General features: G+C 38.4%; 2 protein-coding genes across 3 annotated transcripts in view; one reads left to right on the top strand and one right to left on the bottom strand.

Moving 5' to 3' along the window:
* Positions 1-592: 592 nt before the first annotated feature.
* On the top strand, positions 593-5,520 carry C1H18orf21 (chromosome 1 C18orf21 homolog). 2 transcript variants are annotated; one of them, XM_058028206.1, is made up of 5 exons: positions 593-676; positions 791-813; positions 1,566-1,765; positions 4,706-4,914; positions 5,320-5,520. In XM_058028206.1, exons 1-5 carry the CDS (start codon positions 603-605, stop codon positions 5,471-5,473), a joined length of 660 nt encoding a protein of 219 aa, XP_057884189.1. In that variant the 5' UTR covers positions 593-602; the 3' UTR covers positions 5,474-5,520. The 2 variants fall into 2 exon arrangements, with proteins under 2 accessions (XP_057884189.1, XP_057884183.1); XM_058028200.1 differs by lacking the exons at positions 593-676; positions 791-813 and adding an exon at positions 827-1,160.
* Positions 5,521-7,783: 2,263 nt separating this feature from the next.
* The window catches only part of RPRD1A (regulation of nuclear pre-mRNA domain containing 1A), a 43,267-nt gene continuing 26,456 nt past the window's right edge, over positions 7,784-24,594 (bottom strand). The window contains exon 7 of the mRNA XM_058026608.1: positions 7,784-12,410. Within this exon, the coding sequence (XP_057882591.1) occupies positions 12,261-12,410 (150 nt within the window). The 3' untranslated portion in view covers positions 7,784-12,260. The remainder of the gene's footprint in view (positions 12,411-24,594) is intronic.

The raw sequence follows: 24,594 nt of genomic DNA, 5'->3' as shown, positions 1-24,594 counted from the left end.
GATGAAGTTCAGCACTGCTGAGCATCGGGCGGATTTCTGGAGCGGCTGCTGCACATCTTTCACCTGACAAGCCCTCACAGAGAAACGCGTGGCGTCCGGAGTTTGGGATTTTGGGTTTTTTTTTCACATAATCACAAAATTGTTACGATTTGAAGGGACCTCTGGAAATCATCCATCCAGGGTGCCCTGGAGCAGGTGACACAGGAACGCATCCAGGTGGGATTGGCGTGTCTCCAGAGAAAGAGATTCCATGACCTCTCTGAGCCAGCCTAAGCGTTCTGCCGCCTTCAACCTAAAGCACCTCTTCCTCACGTTTTATTTCCCTAAGGTAAAAGTTTCTTTTCCTACCGGAGAAACTTTTCACACTGCGGGGACACAGGCGGCGGGTGTCGCGCTCAGAGAGCGCTCGGCTCCCGCGGCCCCTCAGGCGGGCCCCGCTGCCCTCCGGCGCCGGCCCCGGCCCTGCCCTCGCCCGGGCCCGCCCCAGCCCGGTACCCTGGTGCAGCGGCCGCGGAGCCGCCGGGGCTCGGCCGAGCGCTGCACATCGCCCGCCTTCCCTTCCCTCCCTTCCCGTCCTTCCGGCGGGGCGGGCGCTCAGCGCCATGGGGCGGCGGCGGCTGCTGGCTTCGGCGGAGCAGCTGGCGGAGACGTGCCCGGGAGAGGCGCGATTCCTGCTGTAAGGAACCGCGGCGGGGCCGGGCCGGGCGGTGCGGGAGCCCGGCGGTGAGCGCGGGATGTCCCCGCCCGTGCCGGCGGCCGCGCCCTGACGCTTTCCCTCTCTCCCGTGCAGGTGGACGCTCCGCAGCTCCCGAGGCGAGTGAGGGACCCGGGCGCAGGCGGTGGAGCCGGGGCCGGAGGAGGGGGCTCCGGAGCCGGGCGCCCCGTGAGGCCGCAGCGCTCCAGAGGAGGCTTCTGCCGCGGGAGAGCCGCGCAAGGACAGGACAGGAGCATGGGAATGAATGCCGGCTCGCCCGTTCCCTCCCTGTGCCCCTTGCCCTGCGCTGCCCCCGCAGGGCCGAGCCTCGGGGCTGCCGGCTGCGGTGTTGAGCTCGCCAGGAGGCAGGGCCAGGGGGCCCTCGGGGGCTGGGGGAGAGGCGCCCGAGTCCGGCTCCGGCTGCAGGAGACAATGAGGCAGATGTCAGGAGCGAGCCTCTTGTTGGGTCTGAAATTTACCTCAAAGTGTTTCTCTCGTTCCTGAGGTCGTGTCATCCTCTCACACTTAAAATGGGCAAAGAGCCTTCCGAGGCTTTGGTATCGCTGATCTGGTAGAAGATTGTGCCTACATGGCAGAATTGTGAGCCTCCTGTGCTAAAGATTTTTGGGAAGGAATTGCGTTTTTCCAAGAAAATGTACAGTTAGATATCGTGTAAACTTGTGCCAGGCATTAACTTAGTCTGAATTGTGCTCAGCTGAGCACATTCTGGTGCTCAGCTTCCTCTTGTGTTCTAGTGTTACCTTAAACAGAAAAACATATAGCTAGGTAATGTTTACATTGAAAATACACAATTTTAAAGTTTGCTTATAAAACATAGTTATTTCATCCTTTTGCCTTTACTTATCTGTAGGTAATGAACGTGGATTAGAAAGGATATGTCCTTACTGCTTCCAGTTCCTGGTTCCTGACAGCTACCGAGTGCGCCTCAAACCAAAGATGAAAGTGACTCCACAGATAGAGAAGGTCCTTAAACGAGAGGCGAAGAATCATAAGCTTAACATGAAACAGACAAAGCTTTTGAGAAAGTACAGGGAGTCAAGAAGCATTCTGGTAAGGACAGTTATTTGAAACTGACATGTACACGATATTTCCCTAAATTTCATGTCCCTCTTTCAGTGGCAAAAAAAGAGAAGATACAGAAACCTTTCTCTTAGAAGAGGAGCCCACACATTTCTTTTTCATGAGCATAAGACTCTTTCTTTTTGGAATAACTTCTATGAATAAATGACATTTTTAAAATTTACCTCCCACAATGGATAGATCATGAACACAAGACCAGTAAGCTTTTCTGTCAAAAAAATACCTTGTGACCCCACATGTTAGAGAAGCTACACAAACATCTCATGTTCCTTTGTTTCAGTTTATCACTTGTTGACCAAATGTGTTTTGACACAAGCTTTACTTCATGTGTTTCACTAGCCTCTCATAGCTACATCAGATTATTATTGCCATCTGTATTAATAGAATTTTTTACTTTTGTCTGAATATTACTGTTTATAGAAACTCTTTTAAAACTAAACTACAGAGGTAATTTCAACAAGTTGATGTTTTTCTTGAGGCCTCAGTTATTTTTCCTAAAAGAACTCAGGAATGTGACATTTAATTACTATTGGAAGAATAATAGTAAACATTTAATCTAGTGTTGCCAAGGTATGTACTGTTTTTAAAACAGGTTATGTGAATGGTTGTTGTAATAAATGAGACTGCACCCTATCGTGCCCAGCAGTTGCTGGCACACTTGGAATTTTCTTGCATAAGAGTCTTGCGGTTACAGGAGTAAATTTTGTGAAACCAAAAACTATGTAAGAGTCAATTAAAAATTTTAAACTGAGGAATATATCACCAAGTTTTTTGGCTGTCAGACCAAAATAAGATGCTTCATAAAAGCACTCTCCCCAAATTGTAGACCCAAGTTGAGCTTCAGAAAGGACATCTGAAAAGGTTTTTCACCCAGAGGGTGGTTGGGCAGTGGAACAGGCTCCCCAGGGGAGGGGTGACGGCACCAAGGCTGACAGGAGTTCAGGAAGCATTGGGACAACACTCTCAGGCACATGAGGCTGGGATTCTTGGCATGTCCTGTGCTGGGCCAGGAGCTGAAATTTGGTGATGCATGTGGGTCCCTTCCAACTCAGATTCTTCAAGCTGACATGTTTGCTTTTTTTTTTCTGGTATCCTGAATGTTGAGGGTACATTAAGAACTGTCCCTTTAAGGAACTGATGAACAGAGCAGTGTCCTATGAAATGATGATGGGCTCTTAGACTTATTGTGTAGCTGCAGAGTGTTTGTTAGGGACACACTGTGCATTCATATGAGTAGTTTGAAATTCAGTTTAAATAGGTCCAGTTTAAACTCTGGGTAATATTTTGATCTTGGTATGTAATTACAGACTGCTGTACTTGAGCTTTGTTCAGTTTAAATTTGTCCTGTGGATTATGATTTAAGTGTTTCTTGTCTTAAGTCTTTAAAAATGCTGTCAGCAACTGGCAGCTTTCAAAATTAGCAATGTAGATCCCTGTAATCTAATACCTGAGACTTGTGCAAATGAAAATTCCAGTGTGGTTGGAAATTAATGCAAGTAATAATGTGACAGGTTGAACCTCTGAGAACTTTCTTAGCAAGTAGAACTTGATTTTAGATTGCTTCTGGCATAAAAAGGCATATAACATAGGGACTGTTTCAAGGCTTTGAAAATTTTTGGAGTTAACTGCTGATCCATTTCAGGGAATGGAAATTAGCTGTGAAGTGCTATGATTAATCCAGTAATTCCTGCATTGTAAAGTGGTCACCTCCATTTATATTCCACGCAGTGCTAAGTCACCATGAATGGTTGTTTCCCACCTGAATTTCATTCAGAAGAACTTAAAAATATGTCAATACCTGAGCACTAAAATAGTTAATGCTATTTCTTCTTTTTTTTTTAGTTTGTTAGGCTGACAAAATATAATGTCTAGAGGAAGTCAAAACACTTAACTAAAAATGTTTCATTTCAGCATCTCTAAGTGAAATTTTTAATAAAGTATCTGAATTTACACACGTTGAAATGAAGAATGATTTGGTGTAGATGTTTTCAAAACTGCTTAGACGTTTTTGTGACAGTCTTTTGAGTATGTTATTTTTAACCAGAAGCATCACAGAACTGTTTTTCTGTCAGTCTAATTGGTGCCTCAGAAAGCTGTCTGGCTGTATTACTTTCATATATCTTAGTATGAGTAGTTGCCATGGCAGTGAGGGATTTCAGGAATGCCTGACAGCCTCTGACTGGGTGATGTGATCAGTTCTGATGCACCTCTCAGCCTGGTGTGCTGCTGAAGTTCCCTGCAGCCTAGAGGTACACAGAGAGAAGAGAAAGTGCCCTTTGTTTAGAACATCCTCCTTACTGTAGAAAGTACTTTTGCTCTGATACAAAGCCTTGGCTTTGTTCACTGAGACTTGCTGTTTTTAGTAAAATGAATGACTGGGTTTGAGAGTTTGGTAGTTTAAATATTGTATCCCAAGATTCCCTGAAAAGTGTGCAATATAACTTCATTGGGGGGTAGAATATGCTAATGACTTTAGATGACACAGAATGTCAAAATTTTTAGCCAAATTCCCAATGTATAGGAGTACTCCAGTATACTCAGTGTATCTTGTGCACTCAAAATATGATTTGCCCAGTTCAGGTGCTGTTTTATGTCTTGACAGGGTTGTTCTCTGTATATCACTGTACAATGTTACATTCAGCAGTATGGGTCCCCTGAAATTAGTTTGCAGGGAATTGGAGTAATTTCTAGATAAACCCAGAGGATGTATTTGGCTTAAGAAGCCTGAATTAAAATATGAGTTACAAAGTGTATCTTTGTACTTTTTAGTATCTCATGTTTCACTTAAGCAAATATTTAATTTGTGTCATGGTATTTGGAGAACAGTTTGAGTAATTCTTCTAATGGCTTTATAACATAAAGGTGGAAAGACTGAAAGACAGCTTGATACTTCCTTTCTTCTCTCCATAGCTGGTTACTTGCAAATCTTGCAACAAAACAACAAGATACTATGGTAAAAGCAGGGATTTTCTGGCAGCCAAAACACAAAATTGTGGCACTCCAGGTATCAAATCTAGCCTGAAGACACCAGATGTAAAAATTCAGTCTGCAAAGAAAATGACACCTGTAAGCTGCAGTAGGTTGGGATCTAAAGGGAACAGTCCCTCATCACTTTCCAGGTATGTGTTTCTTTCCTATTTAAAGCAGCCCTTTACCAAGTAGAGTGTATTAAATCTTGTTGATTTTAGATCAGTCATTTAATAAAGTTTGAATTGATAACTTAGTGTATTTCTTAGTTGGTATGGTTGAGGAGATCAATTTTAACTTTCCAACCTTTAAAATCAAAGACTCTCATTAAAAGCCACTGTGTGCAAAAAATACCCAGTTACATTTGTGTCTTTAATGCAAAATGTCTGCCTAAAATTTGCATGACAAAGTATTGCTTCTGCCTGCTCACTTGCACATAAAAATACACTATTTCTCTTGGATATTTTCCACTCAAATCATATATGTGTGCTTTCACAGTTACTTTATATTAATTCTTATTTCTCTCCTCTAAGACATTTGAATCTTTTGTTTTTCAGGACACGTGAATCTGGACAGACAACAACCAACTCTGCTTCCAAGACTCCCCGAAATTCCAAATTTCACTTTTCTAAGCTAAAACGGATGCTTGACCTAGAAGAAAAAGAGAAAAACGAGAAGGCAGATTTCAAAACCTTCTTGACTTTACTTTAGTTACATTTTATTTCAAAGTAATAAAGATTACAGCAATAAATATTGCTCCAGTTTTAGTAAATCAACAAAGTGATTTCTTTAAAACTCAGGCTAACATCCTGTACCTTGTGGAAGCATAGATCATGTTTTTTAGAAGGAAGGTCTGTTTCTAAGGGGAGTGATGGTCTGCCAGAGGGAGAAGTAAAGACAGCCAATTTAATATGCTTGGGAATCTTGGACATGTTTTGCAGTTTATGATGCCCCAAGAATTAAAAGCCAGGATTTATCCTTTGAGGAAGCTGATGATGGCCCCATCAGGACCATTTAATTGTCAACATTAAAGATTATCAATTTTATGTTTGGCACAGAGATAAGAGAGGAAATATAAAGTAACTGTTCAAGAGGTTATAGCCCGTCCTGCATATTTCTGCAGTGAAAGTTCTGCACATGGTGCTTCACATTCCCCCTGAAAAACAGAGCCAGTTAGTTAAAAGCATTTACTTTCTTGGATGTAAAGGTCTGTATTTTCCTTTTCTTTTGCTAGTTTAATGAATAGTTTAAGTGCCTTCACACTCAATTGAACACTGCTTAAGAAATAGGAGCACCAAATAACTTAGTGGACTGGGAAGCAGTCTAGGGCAGGGGAGAATAGTTTGTTGTAAACTGTACTTAAGAGTCTCAGAGATTGGCATGCAGCCTTTTTTATATCTCCTGTACACTTGCACAATAACTGAAGGACTCACTGCTCATTGTCTCTTGTGTACATGTAGGATAAAATGAACTGCCACTCTAATCAAAATACAAACCTTGGATTGTTGCCTTTTCCAGTGTAGAACTTAGCATGAATTGACCTGTTGCTGTACTTACAATCCAGTTCCCCAGAAGAAATACTTCGTTTTGTTGATGGAAAATGTTCATTGCACAGAACTATTTGAAAATACTGATTTTGCAATAAATTTATTAAAAGTACACACATTAGGTACTGCTGTGCTTCCCATGAGGCCAATGTGAAACCAGCACAGGCATCTGCTGTGTTTTAAGGTGTCCCAACATTAATGTGTTTGTTAGAGCTCATTTCCCTGTTGTTTTTGTTTACAGTGCTTCTTACACAACATTTTGCTGTCTCCAGAGTGCATTCTTTTTGGATAAAACTACAGAGAAGGGATAAAAGACATGGAGGGGGGAGCACAACCAGTGTGCAGAGAAAGCTAATGGGTGATCTATCCACATGATCACAGGAGAGCTTGCCTAAACAATGCATTTCCAAAAATGTTTTGTGGGTGGTAGGCATTCTGCACACCAAGAGTGTTACCTTTGCAGCACACTATTTGTTAACAGAGATAACACCTTGTCATGCTCCAAACAACATCTTTTTTTCTTTGGATTTACCAGTTGTCAGATATGTCTAGATGTGTTGTTAAAAGGGATTGTTATTGTGAGCTATTAGACTTTATTCTGGGAACAAAGGGAAAGAAGTCATTGAGTATGCCTTCTCTTGTTTTACAAGTGTGCTTCAAAATGCTAGGTAGAAATATTCTCCAGTGCTTTTATATTACTCCTAAGCCTTTAATGGAGTGTTCTTTCTGTTAACTGGACTTTCACAGAATTGGAGTGTTGAAAGACAGACACACATATGTATGAACATATCTCTGTAGATAATATATATAGGTATATACATACCCACACATCAGAGGCTTACATGCAAACACAGACAACACACATACATTCAAGTCAGGCACTCTCCCCTTCAGGACACATTACCTTCCTGTACTTGATGAAACACGGAAGGCTGCTGGCTGTGAGAGACTTGCTGAGCTCCCCTCCAAACCACTGCCAGGCCACATTACTGGCTTGTGTTTGAAGAGCTGCAAGAACAACTGGAGAGAGGAAATGCCTTCTCTCATTTCAGACTTTGTAAAATAAGAGCAAGAAGGTCTCCATTAAGCATACAGCCCTGCAAAGAGGCATTTGAATTGAGAGTGGCAGTTATTTCCTTCTCACACAAATTCTACTGGGCAATGGTATATGTATCACTGGCAGTACTTGTACCACACTGAAAATGTTACAAAAGTGTGTCTTAAAATAATCAGCTCAACTAAATTTACAGTTCTAGAGATAGAACCTCAGACCCTTTAACACACTGCTTTCTCACCAAAAACTGTCACACAGAATACAGGGAGTAATAAACCTCGAAATTAGTATCAAGCATTTCCTCAGCATCATCCCTGAGATGAGACCTTGACTACCTCCAAGTACAGAGAGCAGTTGACACTAAAGCCATTTCTCACCATGAGACTGAGAAGGCAAGCAGGGAACAATAATTTTCAAAGATGTTTTTACAACAATGTTTTATTAAATATGAAAGAGTGTACATACAGGTGTAATTCTGAGGACATAAATTACACAAGGATTACAGGTTCTGTCAGAAAAGCACAATAATGAAACATCTTTACATTTCAAACTTTTCTTGTTAGCTTTTAACAAATAAGTCTATTTCTGTTGCAAACAAGTAATGAGTGCTATTGAACTTTTTCAAATTCCCACAAAAACATCATGCTTAGTAGGATACTTCAACTATTGTAAATATGAAGTCAGAATTAGATTCCTAAATAACACGATGGAAGAGGTTTACTACTTAATCAAGATAAATGACACACTGAAATAGGAGCCAAGACAAAATTGGTCATTCATTAAAAAAAAATTCCACTTCAGACACTATGTTTGAGTCTGCTTTCTTTACTTGCAGGAATAATCACTGTGATTAAATGTAATGAGCAGAACTGTCCTAAACATTTGTAAATGTAACCATCAAATTTTAGACGTGCTGGTTTTCAGATTTTCCCACTGAAAAAACCCCACACCCACAGATCTATTTCCTTACATTTCAAAAGGCTCTTCTGCAGAGGGCCAACCAAGCCTATGTATGATTTCCACATCCTCCATGGTCATCTGCACCGCTGGCTACTGCATCCTTCCTACATATGTGTTTGGGTCATCATCAAAGGACCAAACTGAGTTACAACTGAGATGTGAGAGCAGAACTAGTCTGTGCAAGTCCTAACACAATGGGTTTTTTGAAACTTCAGGTAAGCAGCAATGTAATTTCATCATAATGAAAGCTCTCAATTTGACACTCAGAAGACTACTTGGATAAAATACATAATAAGCATGTGGTTTGGGTTGTGTTGCTAGGGATTAACAGAGGTGCTTTAATATATTAATACAAACATTACAGAGTGAATCAGACAAGCTAGTATTACTGCAGGCTGGTCTAATTTCCAAAAGAAGTCATGAAACATAATTTCTAAGAATGGCAACTTTTGTAACTAAGGACTTCACATTTATTTTTAAAACCACAAAAGTGGGGTAGTATTCCTGATATCTTTCAAAACATTCTGCAAAAAACACAGTTTGAGTCTGCAAACACTAGAATATCCATACAAGCAGTCCCAGTGACCTCCAAGGTAAGCATTCTCATATGGCAAAGTGCTGCAGGAATATCTTTGCTTTTTTCAGAGAATGCTTAATAAAAGTGCAATATAGTGAAGCAAATAATCTAATTATTATGACTTTATTATTAGACTAAAAATATTCAGATATTTTATAATTGTGCCTTTTGTATGGCAGGCATTCTGCATTGCCTAGAGCCAGACCACATTAGAAGAGGTAGGCAGGGTAAGCCCACGCATTTTCTTTCCCAGGATGGCAACACCCCAAAGCAGTTCTGTGGCACAATCCCACCTACAGATAAAACATTGTGCTGCCCAGTCTCACACTTATTTCTGTTTTGACAGAAGCTGACATGTGGTTTGCTTTACCTTTCCACCCAGGCATGTTCTCCCTTTTGTCTCTTCGGCACCCTACCCTTCCCCACCCAGCCTCTTTTCTTCCTGAGATGTCAGAAGTACGTACATTGAGCTTTGGAACCTGAGAATTTGGAGGTATTTTTTGACACTACAGGGCTGCATCTGTACTCTACCATGCTATCTCCTGCTATACTATTACAGTTACAGTATAAATCTCCTAACTACTTGATACCCAATGCCTTTCCCATATAAATAAAAAAAACCCAGCGTACCATTCAGCCATTAATATATGACACTTGCTCTAAGAGTGACCTTTGCCTTTCACAAGCCTTCTTTTCCAAACAAATATTGAGGGATCATTTCCAAAACCCCAGCTATGAAAAACTCCTTGAAGTAAACAATTTCACAGTAAAATAAGGAAAAATATATCTAGAAAATAACACTCTCTCAAAATTAAAACTTATATACAGCAAGAAAAAGTTGAGGTTTTCCTCACTCTTTTATCAGTTCTACATTACCTATAGATAAGCAATGTTATCACCAGGAGTTATGAATAGGAAAAACAGATCCAGTGAAGTAAATGTAATGTTTTTTTTAAAACCTTTGAGAGATCAAGAAAATTCAGCACTCAACTTTATTATTACAACTAATTTCAATTCAGGCAGAAAAAGATTGTTTAAGCTTAATTCCCTATGATTCTGAGTATCCAATATAGATCTTTCAGCATAGTCTAATAAGCCTTATCACTGCACTTATAATCACCTCTGGGCATAAATTAAGTTTTCTATGGATGGAATTCAACCATGAACTCACTATTTATGCCTCTAGTTCTATGATTTGTTTTAGAATTTCTAATGGATTAAGCTGGTTTAATATTTACCACAAATTTGGTGCTATTCTTTAGCAAAACTGAGCTTTAACTGCAACTGCAATGCACATACACGTGTGTAAGAATTTATGTGAGTTTAACATTCTAGAACAGAAATATTTAAAACATTAAAATTGTATCAGAACATTTTCTTATCAAGAATCTACACTGAAAAGATGTCAGTAAGTGTTATTTAATTTTGCATATTACACTTAAATTAAAGAAACTAAATATTCTGGATTCAATGTAGTCACAGCTCTTTTTTTCATATGGAATGGAAAATTGCCACTCAAAACTGAAATTTTTGGACCTGTAGTGAGCTCTGATAACTATTTTGCACACTCCTATTTGTCAGTCAGAATTTTTTAGGAAATCAGTATTCTACATTGCATCCTATGGACTTCTATGTCAACAGCTTGTATTTCTATCTTTTCAGGCTTTTTCCCTACTTAACTGAGGTCTAATTCATAGCAACTTCCATGAGAAAAAGTAACTGGATTGAGATGCCTATGTCCAAGTGTATGTATTTTAAAGAGAGTGATTATTCTCCATTCACATCCTACAACTATTTTGGTGATTCACCCTGTAGAAGCCAATAACAAGTGACAGATAACTACCTTGAACAATTTCACTCCAGGACTATTTTGAATTGTTGTGGGTTTTGAAAAGGAAGAACAGCTTTTTGTAAAAAAAACTGATTCCATGTGAGGCGTATTAAACTTGTAAACTGTGAGCTGAACTGGTACAAAACAATGCCTGACAAGTGCAAAACCATGGACAAAATGCAATCGTAAAACAGTCCTATGATATATCCAACTCAAAACACTTGCAGCCCAGGTCTTTTAGGCCATCAAAATGCCAAAGGTACAGGTAGGCATTTCTAAAATTACTCAGTGATTACATGGCTCATTCCAGTGAACTGAAAAGCTGCAACTTTCTGGCAATGTGCTAAATGCCTATCTGTATCTTTAAGTGAACTTAAAAGGTGATTCATAGTATGGAAACAAGGATTCTTCACAAATTCAGCTGTTCCCTGACAAATACCACACTTATGGCATGCAACAGAGTTTTTTAACTGGGCAATAGTTTTCTGTTTGAGTTATACAGAGGCCTGAACAGTCTCTTCCTGTTGTGTGAGACAAAGACAAGCAAGATTTAGAAATATTTGCTGGAGCAGGTGAAGGTGAGGAGGTGGTAGCCCATGCTGGCCTCCAGGGTTTCTCAGTGGAAGAGGATGTACAGTACAGCTGTATCACCATTTTGTTGCATGTACGGATGGTACATTGTCGAATTTTAATAATGGGCATTTAGCAACTGAGACAGTTTAGAAAATGACCTTTCAATTTAATTAAAACTGTAAAATGGCTTCACATTTCTGGGATTAACCTTTTTAGATGGAAACAGATGTTCCAGAACAGGATTAGATTGCAAATGAATGGTCCCTCGATTTAGAAACTAAGCAGCTGTAAAAAGCTACAATTTCAAAACATAATTAACTGGTCAATTTTATGGTTTCTACATGCTGACTTCTATATGATACAAAAATATTGTAGTATTTTGAGTTGTTTGAAGATCTGCTCAGTGTAACATGATTAATATTTTCCAATAGAAAATTGGTTGTTAACATTTACTTCAAAAAAACCCACATTGTTTTGGGAGTGGGTAATTTAAATGTAATAGACAGTAAGATCACTTTTAACTTTGCATTAAATGGCATTGGCTTTCTTGCAAACCTAAGCCTATGATTTCCATGTTTCACTCTCCCACTAGCAACGGAAATGTCTCAAGTTAGAAGTATGTTTTGATTATATATTGTTCTACATTAAATACAGGGTACATAAGAAAAATCTTAGCATGTTTTTTACAGGGCACCCAACTAAAATCTTTACAAAAGATAATTATTCATTCTTCCATGTAACAGACAGAGATGCCACTTTTATAAATGTACCCTTATGTTCACTCACCAATAAAATAGTAAACAAATCAACTTTTTAAACCATTTTTTATAAATTATTAAAGTATTTTTACTGACACTCTGCAACAATATACAAAAATAATACTACAAGAGTACCGATCGGTCTGGCCTACCCCTCATTCCACAGAAAAGCAGAGGCTATGGGGGGATGTTTGGGAATCAGTCATCGCTGTAGATGTCTCCTGCAAACGGTAGGTGTACGTGGCTGCCCGTGACGTTGGGAAGTCGAGAGAGATCAGGCAGGTTCTGGATGCGTGACCTGAGTTCTTTCCGTACTTGGGACACTCTGGCTAACTTGCGTTTGTACTCCTGTAATGCAGAAGAATTCCATATGAGGTTTTATTGCCATTACCATCCCTACTACTTACTGCACCTGTGATTTTCCAAACTAAGTTTTCCTTCTGCAAGCTAGGTGAACAGTCTTTAACAGGAGAGAATCCAGAGATTTAGGAGGTAGAGGTATCAGCTCTAGCATTTTCCCAGCAATGGACTTCAAAAGCATAGCCATGGGATTATTTTGCTTTAAATTCTAAGAACATAAATGCTAAATAGGGAAGACAATCCCAGCTAACACAACCACAGGCTTTTCTCCATGTAACTAGGAGAACAGGATTATTGTTAAAACTTAATTAAGGATAGTTGTTACACATATTCTACTCTCAGTGAGGCTAGAGGGATAAACTTACTGATGTCAAAGAAGTTACTCTCATCTCATACTGCTGAAATAATAAAAACCAACCAAATATCCCCTAACTAGGCCTAACAGGTCCCACCAAGATGATAAAATGACAAGTATTTTGTATTAACTTTTAAAATAAAAAACGTATTACCTCAGTACATTTATCAATTTAACCCTGGGTTTTCAGAAACTTTTTGAATTGGGAACTTAGGATTTCATATTGTGTTGCAATACAGGTCAAACCACTCACAATTGATGTATTTAATGATTATGAGGCCCTTTTCATTTGAAACAACATTATATAAATAAAGTTCAACATTGTAAATCAGTGCACTAGAATATAGTCAGTGGTCGTCTCTTAAGAACACGAAACATAATGGAGTAGAATACCAGCTTTTATAAAATGAAAACAGTTATTCCAAAATATAAGAAGATCAATGTATATAATTCACAGGAATATTTGAATTTCAAATACTTGGAAACTGTGGAAAACAGAAGAAACTAAGCACTAGCAGACAAAGCAGTGCTTCATGAAAAAATACCACAATTCACAACACATCAAATGCAGATGCCTCCTAGTGTGCCTGCACGTTTTGCTGCAGCCTAAGAATGGCTAGAAGTAACAGCACATAGGTAATCCACAACTTGGATAATCAGCCCATGGAAAACCAAGATCTCATTACTATAACCACTTTTAAATAACAGTGGGGGAAAATTCTACATGATCCAGCAACAGTAACAAATATAAACACTTGGTAATTCCAGCAAGTATGAAAACACTATGCAAATGTCTATAAAAGATAAGAATCAGGCTGTTTCTTTACAAGCTCTAAACACAATTTTAATATATTACTATATTGTTAATAACATGGAGTAATAAGGAAGAATAATGAAAAGATCTTTTGGTAGTAGAACCTAATGCAGTAGAAAAATATAGTAAAGAATATTAGATAATGGGACATGACCAAGATTATTAGACAAGGTCCAACACAAATTTAAAAGGTTTGCAACTACATGACCTTCTTATCAGTGGCAGTAAGAGAACAATGAGATACCTTAAATTCTTAATAAGAATTATTACGGGTAGCTAAAAAAATTTCAAATCTTTACAGTGGAGAAAGAAAAAGTGTCCCTGAATTAGGATCATCAATTGCTTGGTATAATTTCTATTTCAAAATCAAATATTACATGCAGATTCTAATGAGATATTAAACACAGTGAAAATACTACAGATGCCCAGTCAGTGGAACTGTAAACCCTTAGTAATAGTACCCAGGGTAAAGCAGCATTTATTTTAGGATACAGGTGGCCAAAGAAGTCTTACAACTGTGAACCCCTTGGTCCTGTGAAAACTTGCTACAGTTATCCAAAAATATTCTCTTTGGTGCAAGTGACTTCGGGACATGGCTGTGGAAATGAAGGTCTGCATCCTGACACTGTATCCCTACACTAATGCCCTAAGACCACAAATACTTCACTGTTTTATACCAGATTTTACAGCAGAATCTAGAGGCCTCACTGAGCAGTCTCAGTGAAAGATGTGTAGTTATTTTCCAGCATGTAAAAGGCCAATGTCAGGCATTCTCACTATGCATTTTAGCCCAGGATGCAGAGACTCCTGACTATTATTTTAGGAAATAGATTTTATGCCGGAAGAGAAGACCAGCTTCAGGTTTCATTGTTTACTAAAACAACCATTTTGGTGCTATACAGAATACCAGTCAACTAGAATCCCTATTTTCAGAAGCAGGATGCTTGGAGATTGCTCACTGGGTGACAAGGATTTTCAGGAAGCTAGGTGCTCTTGCCTCCACTGTGAAAGATGTACTCCTATACAGAAGAGGATGAGCAGAATTGTAAGCAGAATCAATACACTCAAGAGGCCTAAAAATCATAATATATTAACTATAAAATCCCTCCTGCAGTTAATTCTTGTAAAGAGCTGAATCCTGCCCAAGTTTATTCTCTATCAATGAGGAATGTAAAGCCACAAATCAGTATCACTTCACAACTTGAAGCCTGAAGTTAGGCAAATAGACACAGTCACTTAGCAACAGACCCAGCAGCTATATTCTTGCTAGACTTTACCCCAAAACCTGAAATGTGCCTTATATTAGACTGTCAGTTCCTTGACTCCCTTAAAGTTCCCTTTAGCTGATAATAAATCATTTCCATAACAACATTGCATTTCTGACATCCAGCATTTTCCATATAAATCTGCCTGGGACTTGTTGCCTAGTGACTATCAGCTTGATCAATACTACTAACAGTAGGTTCCTTTTCCTCACTAAGGAAAATGTTCTCATAAATTGTGTCTCCCACATAACACAGTCATCTTCCTCTCACCAACATCTCTGGCGTAACGTACTCTAGGGAGACAAAATTTGTTCCTTAAGCCTTCTCAGAAATATGTAACTCTGAGAAAATTTGCTTGAAGTCTTTACTGCAAAACTAGAGGTAAAAAAAAAAAAAGGTAAGGTTTTATAGTTGATTATATTATTGATGCAGTATTCTCACTGTCATATTTTCTGAAAAATCCCTTCACCAGGATTTCTTCTCCTGGGAAGCTGAGAAGCCTCAGAGAAGAATGAAAACAATAATTATCTGATTGCTTCTCCTGTGTTTGCTGCTTTGGAATGTGGTCTGGAGATTGTTTACCAACTGGTCATTGTTTGACTGGTTTCATGAGAATTGTTTTAATTTAATGACCAATCACATCCAGCTGTGTCGAGGCTCTGGAGAGTCACGAGTTTGCCATTATCATTCTTGTTAAGCCTTCTGTCTCTATCCTTTCTCTATTCTTTAGTATTGTTTTAGTATAGTATCCTTTAATAAAATAATATCATAAAGTAATAAATTAGCCTTCTAAGAACATGGAGTCAGATTCACTCATTTCCTCCTCATCCTGGGGACCCAGGAAATACCATACAGTATAAATTACAGAATGTAATTTTAATCCAATTTCGGTAATCCAAAGCATATATGAGATCTGAAACTGCAGGTTAGATGTTCACATAAATCCTCCTCCACAAAGAGAAAAAACATTCACCTATCCAGAGCATCTAATTTTCCATGACACTGCTGAAACTATTCTAGAAATCACTGGAGATGTCCAGTTTTTATGACTGGTGAACAAGTCCAAAAGAGGACTGATTTTCAAGTACAGTGACTCAGCAGTTTAGAGGTATTTTCAAGGCAGCTGCTGTTCACAGTTTGATTCTATTTAAAACCACTGGTCTCTTCTGAAAGGTTTGCTTGTGTATTTTTACAACTGTTATTATTGTCCTGGCATGACCTAAGTAGTCCTGGACTGCTGGAATACAAGTATTAAATACCCATTATCAACAACACTCACTGCATGTCCAGCCTTTACTGTTTTATCATAATAGCATGCACATGTACCTACCACCTTTTTCCTCAGTGTGGATGTTGAGAGTATGACAATGAAAGGAGAGAAGTGGGAAGTGGGAACACCTGAGATATCCAGGTGTTACTTCTAGTATCGTTGCTCCATTAGAAATGCCGGACATTATACTACCAAGTAACAATTTAATCCTGTTTTTGACACTTTTAACTGTGGAAATCCTCATGGAGAATTTAAATTTGATTATCATTGTGCTGATTTTAACATAAATTTCAAATTACCCCTGTATAAATGAGGCAAGATTTGAGACATTTACTTCAGAGAGTCAGGGACACGCAGAAGTATGATGCTTTATTTTGTTACATTGAACTTAATTTGCATTTCTTCCTACCTATGGAGAACCTTACTTTTGGTATATATGGGCAACCTGATATTTGGAATTAAGGTCTCTTCAATATCTCCAGTGGTTTAAGCTAACACTACTTTCAGGCAATATTTGTTTTTACTTCCAGTCATAAAAGCAGGTTTATGAGGTAATTAGAACTTATTTTGCTCATTAGAGTCCCACCAGTTATTACAATTTCCATTATTTGACAGTGTATATGGATATTTTGTGAAAGCAATGCTAATAACATATGGATTCGGAATCTAGATTAATAGTGATTCTCTATCAAAAAGTACCAGGCAAAAAAGCCAAATAATTTTTGATTAGACATTACAGACATCATAAATAATAAAAATGTAGGCAGATAAAACAAGCTGTGCACTGCAGAGAATATATTGCTTTCCAAATAAAATAGATCATTATAAGGATGTTTTGCAACAGGAAGGTGCTACAGATAAAAAACTTCATGGATATGCTTTTCCTTTATATCATTGATATGACTTTGAACCTTCATCTGATCACTGATGCTATGGAATGCACCAAAATACCGTGTGGTAGAACATGTAAAGCAAAGCAAAAATAAAAGGTTTGCAGGAAAGAGAAGTATTTAATCTGCACCATCGTTAGCTAGAGAAAGGTAAGGTGGAAATAAATACTTCAATACAGAAAAACAAAACCCAGACATTTAAAAGGCTTTTAAGGTGTTGAGGGCATGTGTGTACACCAGCATCCACGGCCTGTATGAACACAGTATTTAAAACTGAGACCTCTGACTTTCTAGGTCCATTCCAACCTTCAGTTTCAGGTGCAGATGTCAGAACTGCATCAGAGTAAAGGCTCCTCCTGTACTGTGTCCAACAGTGCAGGAACTACCAGAACTCTTCAAAGGTTCAGATGAAAGCAAATGTCATGTGAAAGCCTGATATCTAGATTCTGAAGTTCAAAATCACATTATTTATAGACTCTACCTTACCCAGTTTGGGTATTTTTCTGCAATAAGACTGACAACTACACTCAGAGGACTCAGGTAAACCTCACTATCACCTTAGAAAATAGATGAGCAGAGTTAAATTTTGCACTGCCTTTGAAAATTTGGCATGGCTCACATTTGTCAGCAGTACAATTAAAAGCTCAACCTATTTACCAGTGTTTAGGATAAATGAAACCCTGAAATAACTTCAAGAGACTGAACCAATATCCATAAGCTTCACACATGAGGTAGAAGAACTAAGGACAGTTATGACAAGTTTAGGAAAGGATGGACTTGGCTAACCTTCCATTTCCATTTCCTAGAAAGATATTTCTGGAAGCAAGCTTCAACTTTTTTAATATGTTAATATCTAACTGTTTTGCATTTGGCCTTGCCAAGTTTTGAACTAAGTAAATAGCACTGAAGAAATGAGCAACTATGTGGTGACTGCTTTATTTTGTTTTGTTCTATCCACTGCCCCAGGCATTACTTACAGTACACATTATTCTGTGCATAGATTTACTAATATTCTCAGGTTTTCTAATGGCAAGCTTCACCATTACAAAACACAATTTATTCTTCAGAAACCTTCTTTGAGCTGACAGATGAAAATGAAATGCATCCTCTAATTCCAGGTATCTCATTTTTTTTAGTACCTAAAATTTCCAAGAAATTAACACTTCAAAGAAATTTTCTAAGTTTAAGTATTAGAGACTCCTCAGCTTGTCTGCAAGTGAAGCAATGGGAAGCAATCAGCTCAGAAGTTTGAAATCCACAAACTAAATTAGTGGCCATCTGGGGAAAGCTTGATTATGTGACTTTGCCTACCATCAACTGTTATGCTTTAGTACAGACTGGAATACACTGCAGACCTTCAAACCACAAATTCCTGTCTGGAACGGTAGCAGAAAGAAACTAAGCATTTTATCAGGACACTTCCCATTTGAAGTGTGACTATCACAAATGCAAAGTCTTCTCAGTGGCCACAAATTATTCTTCCTATTTTTTGAAATGCAATTTTTGTCCAGCTTCTTCCAGCCTAAAACAGTATCTCAAATCTCATTCACTGCAGCCTTGACTCCTGGTCTCCATCTCCATTCCTGGAACATTGCTCCTAGAACCAACCTTTGTCCAGGAAGGATATTCAATGCCTCTCAGACTCCTATCACAGCTCTATTCAGACACAATGCAAACACTAACAACTGGTTTTTGACTACCTCTTCCCATTTCTAGCTTTTCTGATTCTGATCTAAATTTCTCCCTCTCCAATCCTGGTCTCCATTTATCAGTCTCTCTATAATTCTGGTTCCAGTTTCTTCCCTGTTTCTTCCCAGTCCTATACTTGGCCTGTCCCTATTCTCCACCTACATAATATCTTTATCAGATTTATTAGCTCACATCAGTTTTTGCTTCCATTGTCTTAGTCCAAATGAATTCCAATAGATTTCAGTCCTACATGGTATTACACCCTTCTGGATGGTCACTCCCTTCTCAGCCAGCTAATCTCTTATCCCATTCTTTACTGTAATGTCTAGTCCAGGATCCCTTCTTAATCTTCACAGCTTCTGGAGTTCCTTATGATATAAGTTCCTTATGAACTTATCCAAGTTATGCATTCAAACCATTGGCTCCCATCTCCCCATTATTTAGACACATAGGAACCATGGACAAGCCACCCATGGAAGAAGTTCCACAGAGAGCAAGTGGCCAAGCAGCACATGGCCAGCATAGAGAACAACTGTACATGACTGCAACTGCAGAAGTTTTCTTTAGCCCAGGCTGGAAAACTCTCTGGCAGATATCCTCACAGAAATTAGTAATGCTTTAAATAATCTCTGATGAGCATAATAAAAGTAAGATTTTTTTTTTCCAAAGGCTTGTGATTAAATTTCATAAAATTCAAGTTCATTTTCATTAGTATATTAAAATGCATGTCCCCTCAGAAAAAAAAGGATTTCCCCATTTCATAATAATTTGAGAAAAAACGTAAATTACTTAACTCAAAGCTAATTTTTACAACTATTTTATTATAAACGCGTATTTAGCCTTTCTGTTGAAGATTGTGTTGCCAAAAAGTAGCGCAATGTCTGGAAAAGTAGAAGAAAACAAAACAGGACTTGCAAGCCTTCAGGGAGGTGGTGGAGTCACCATGCCTGGAAGTGTTCAGCAGGCACTTGGATCTGGTAGTGGGTGATGTGGTTTAGGGGTTACAGTGCTGGAGCTGGGTGGACAGTTGGGCTGGATTGTCTTGAAGGTCTCTTCCAATCTTGATGATTCTATGAGTATACTTAATTAGCAGGGATATTACTAGGCTGGCTTAGTTTATATTTATCTCCCCTCAATCATAAAATGTCCAGGGTGATGAATATTAATTTATAAAATATATTACTATATAAAGACATTGATTTAATTAGTCAATTTCTGTGGGACTATGATTTAATTTAAAGCATTCCAAGATGGCAGATATAAGCAGCAGCTGAAATGAAGGATGCTTGCCTGAGGTTACACTTGGTCTACTTGTGTTTTATTATCTGATACAGCGTTTATTTAGCCATTATAATAAACTCAAAGCTACACACTTCCAAGGGATGCTTGAATTATGCTGAATTCTTAAGTTTCAAACACTGGCTGACAGAATGAAGCTTTGGAGAACTTCTGATGATAAGTAATCAAGTACTTCAGAACAATTCTGAGCAATTTTGCTCAAATACTCAAGTTGCTATTCTGCACAGGCACACAAGGAATAAAGCAGAACAGTTTTGAAAATAGGAAAAAAAATTAAATGGCTGGAGGCTTTTAGATAGCTTCTTGAAGTTTCACCTATTCATGGAAGATCTACATGAAATCCAAATTAAAGGGTATCAGTGTTTAATTTTAGAAGAATTTAAAATGAGTGAAGAATTTTGATGGTTTGTTAGAAAAGCATGCCTTTAACAATGCATTTAAGAACAGTTGTGCAAAGCCTTCAAGCTCAAATATTTACTGTACCTAACAAATGAACTGTAAAAATTCGGCTTTGCCAGATGCACATTCCTCAGTTCATGCAGCCCTTGCCTGTAGGTCATTACAACAGTCTCAGTTCCAACTTCAGATTTCACATGTGCAAATCTCTCAACCTATAGCTGTAAACGTTGAACTACAAACATATGGACAGTGCAGTTCATTATTTAGCAGACACAAATGGCCATCTTAAAGTATGAAACTGCTGTAAAGCTAAGACTACATGGACTTATTTTGAAGATGAAAGTGAATCTGAAAATGAAGGTTAACACTGCAGGTCACTAGGTAGGGATTTATCTATTGCTAGCCAGGTCACAACTCCCTCAGATGTTTATCAAAGACAGATCTAGGTAATGCAGAAGCATAAAACCTAGTTTTATTGTAGCAAGGCTAAGCACTAGTAGCATTCTAATCCAAGCAGCATAGAACTTAAGGCAAGGAAACATTTATAGCTGTTGTAGTTGCAGTATAGAACCACTCAGTGTTAACCTGTGGGAAAGAAAGAAAATGAGAAAGCATTCTAGTGACCTGAGACTGGGTCAAGCTAATAAATTAGCTTCATTTAGGGTGAAATAAATAAAGGTAGTGAAGATCGAGGACCCCACATTTCTGCTACAGGTGAGTCCACACTGGTGACCTTGTTCATTTAAATAATCTATCAGGGTAGGGTCTATCTGTGCAAAACTGGTTTTGGACATTTTGAAGAAGTTCTTCCAACTACCTTTTTTTTTTTTTTTTCAGTGATTCCTGTCCATCTTTTCTAAGTTCACAAATTATTCCTATCCAACCCAAACAAGAGCTGTGAAAGACAGCCACCTTAAATTTCAAAACAGTCTTAACAGCACATGATTTTTAAAGATTTTAAATGGATAGTTCTCAAAGAAGTCAAGAAATGCTATGGGCCATCCAATATGTGTTTGTTTCCAACATTCTAATGAATTTTATCAGCTAGACAGTTTCATATTACACTTGTCAACTCATTCTCACAGCTTTATTAAGTAGGTTGAACCATCTATTTTAGATACCTGGATTCTCAAGAGGAGCATTAAGTTAAAGCTCAACCATAAGCATTCCTAGGCCTGATTTGCTTAATGGTAGTTGAATATGCTAGTGTCAATTGATAATTGAAACTATAGTTTACATGACTAATTAGAGCAATTCTGTAAGACAAATTGTTGATATGCTGCATGGTGATTTCTGTGTTTTTCTCTCATTTTGATTGAAATAGGTATTTCAGATGCTGTGTTCAGCAATGGGGATGGGAGCATAAGAAAGGCAAAGCTGGAAAGGAGAAGTACACAGCAGCAATAGATATTTTGATTTACTTGCCCCTCAAACACCCTGCAGGAGTATCTCCAGTGAGAACTCTACTATGCATGAAGCAAGCCAACAATTGCACTTCTTCCACGACCAACAAGATTCATAAAGTAAATTTTCCAAAAATGGACATAGATACAAGTTCTATAATTTAAAAATTGTAGAAAAAAGTGCTTTTAAAGAAAGTGCTTACCCTCAAGCTCTAGTATTAAAATATTATGACTAGAAAAAACAGCCTTAGAAAAGTGATACCAATAGAGAGCACAGAACAATTCCAAGAAAAATTAATGATGAAGTCTCTTATCAATCAACCGATTTCAGGCAGCAAATTTGGCACACCCACATGTCTTTCACGTTTTTTACCCAATTCCAAATTGCTCAAATAGCTGCTTTTATTTTATAATAAAAAAGGTGGAGAAAGAAGTTGCCAGGGAAGAAATTATGAGAAATCAGAGGGAAAAAAAGGTCTAGAGAGAGAGCAAAACAGAACAAGTAAACAACATTAAAAAGAACAAGGAAAGATATTTACAGTGTTTTTTCCAATTCTCCTTTCCCATTATGAACTATATTGCTCCCAAAAGCCTACAGAGTGCAATAACCTGACTAATGCACATTTTTCTGTGATCTACTGATAAAGCATGTATCACAGGTTATCAATCACAGAATTACAGAATTTGGTGAGTTGGGAGGGACCCACAGGGATCACTGAGTCCAACTCCTGCCCAGGACCACCCCCAAGAGGCACACCATTGTTCCTGAGAGCATTGTCCAAACACTTCTTGGACTCATCAGGCTCAGTGCTGCAATATCATTTCAACCTAAAGTATCTTAGCTTTTTAAAGCACTTTTCTTTCTTTCAAGCCACCTATAGTTCACTAAAATTATCTTTAAAATCATTATCTTGGTTTATATAGAACTCTAGAAGTATCTGTGTACATTCCATTCTGTATGTCTGTATTCCTATCCAGCTGCGGATGAAATGACCTTTGAAGATCAGGTCATGAGGAAAACATAGTAAGTTAAATGTTGTTACAGTAATTTACTACTAAGATATTTGCAAAAAACATCATAAGTAATTCAGTAAACTTGTTACTGGGGGGAAAAAAGCAAATTATTTAAGAAATTCCTTCAGTCTTCCTGTTTACACAGTGTCAAAAGAATTATACAAAGTAGTAAATCACTTAAATTCCCTTTTTTGCCATGTGCTTCTTGCATGTCAAAATGCAAGTCACTTAGGTATATTTTCACAAAGTTCATTACCCTGGGTTTCTTGCATGACAGACACTTCAATCTTCTCTCTCATTCACACTAAATCTGCTCTCACAAACTTGATACAGCTTTAAATTTGCACCAAGGGTTCTGGAGAAAACCTCAGGCTCTATTTCCAGTTGCACAGCCTAAAATAAGAACTTGTACAACCTCTCTTTTAAAAAGTTGGTTTTCCTGACAATGTCTTAGAAAAGCAGGGTTTTAGCAGATTTGCTGTCCAAATTAATGTGCAAAGTAACAATATCTGTCTCATTTCACTGGTGAGCTGCTTCAAATTCCCTCAGAAAACAAGATCCGAAGTAGCAATGAAACAGCACTTGCTGCAGAAAAGGGCTTACCATGGTGGCAAACTGAATTGAATACAAATCCAGTATACATGGCTAGTATAGCAATTCAGGATCTTTTTTATTAATTGTCTATCCCTACTTGCTCTTAAAACCTTTAAGGCTGGTCTCTCCATAAACTCATATTTCCAGATCTCTTGTAAATGTGAAGTCTGAAAGAAAAATAAAGTATACCCAGCATCTGATGACAAGGGAAACAAAACCAGCAGGTCTGAACCTGCAGCTGATGTTCAGGCAAGAGCTCGACTGACTGGCAGGCACAGCAAAATCTGCCTGTCCAGACTGTTTAGAATTCTGGCGTGCTGGACACGATCTGTGGCAGGCTGGAGTGTGTGTTTATGAAGAACTACACAAATGCCATCTGGGTATATGTTTCCAGCCTGCCATGAAGTAGAGGGATTGAGTATTAGGCCTGGATGTGTCACTTTTCGTTACTCTGCAGTGCAATGTCATGGGAAAAGGCAACCTTTCTCCATGTAGAGTGGGAAACAACAAAATCATTTACTATTTGGCCATGACTTACAATAAAATGTAAAGATCTGCACACAAGATACCATCTTAAAGAGTAACCATACAAGTCATCATACATTTCCAATTTTTAACTTTTTTTTGTAAAGGTTTGCCTTATAAAGTAAAAGGAAGTTTCTCTACTGACACCCCTCAAACCCAGGCTAGCCAGGTACCACAGGCTGAAGGGCTCAACAGCCCAAATGAGTTCGTCAGTGACCCCCAGCCATCCCTAGCTGGTTTTTGATGGTGCAACAGCATAGCAAGAGGAGTCCCAGCTGAAAGGGCAAGTAACTGCTGATGGAGAAGAAAGGACACATCTGTCCCCCACTTCCACAGCTAAAAGAACTAGAAACCAAAATCATCTTTTTGCCGCTGTTCAGGGAAAGTGACTTCCTCATAGTTACCTTATCAAGAAGAGTCAAGACCACAGGATCAAATAAAAACAACAAAAAAACTCTCCGCACAGTAATTCATGTGTAGGTGAAAGCTGCAATTGTGTAGGGCATACTTCATTATGTTTCCAAATGAACTGAAGTTTGGAGGAGAAAGTTCATTGCGCAACATGGCAAAAGCCGTCTGACATTACATAAAAGCATGCCAGGTACTGCAATGTTGGAAGAAAAAGCATTGTTAATCACACACGTGCCATGAAGAA

This window comes from Melospiza georgiana, chromosome 1, assembly GCF_028018845.1.
Source record: "Melospiza georgiana isolate bMelGeo1 chromosome 1, bMelGeo1.pri, whole genome shotgun sequence".
NCBI lineage: Eukaryota > Metazoa > Chordata > Aves > Passeriformes > Passerellidae > Melospiza > Melospiza georgiana.
This window is presented reverse-complemented; position numbering and strand designations above follow the sequence as displayed.

Coding starts and splice junctions, on each gene's coding strand:
- C1H18orf21 (XM_058028200.1), top strand. CDS start 950: ATGGGAATGAATGCCGGCTCGCCCGTTCCCTCCCTGTGCCCCTTGCCC. Junction 1,161..1,565: donor AGGAGCGAGCCTCTTGTTGG/GTCTGAAATTTA, acceptor ACTTATCTGTAG/GTAATGAACGTGGATTAGAA. Junction 1,766..4,705: donor GGGAGTCAAGAAGCATTCTG/GTAAGGACAGTT, acceptor TTCTCTCCATAG/CTGGTTACTTGCAAATCTTG.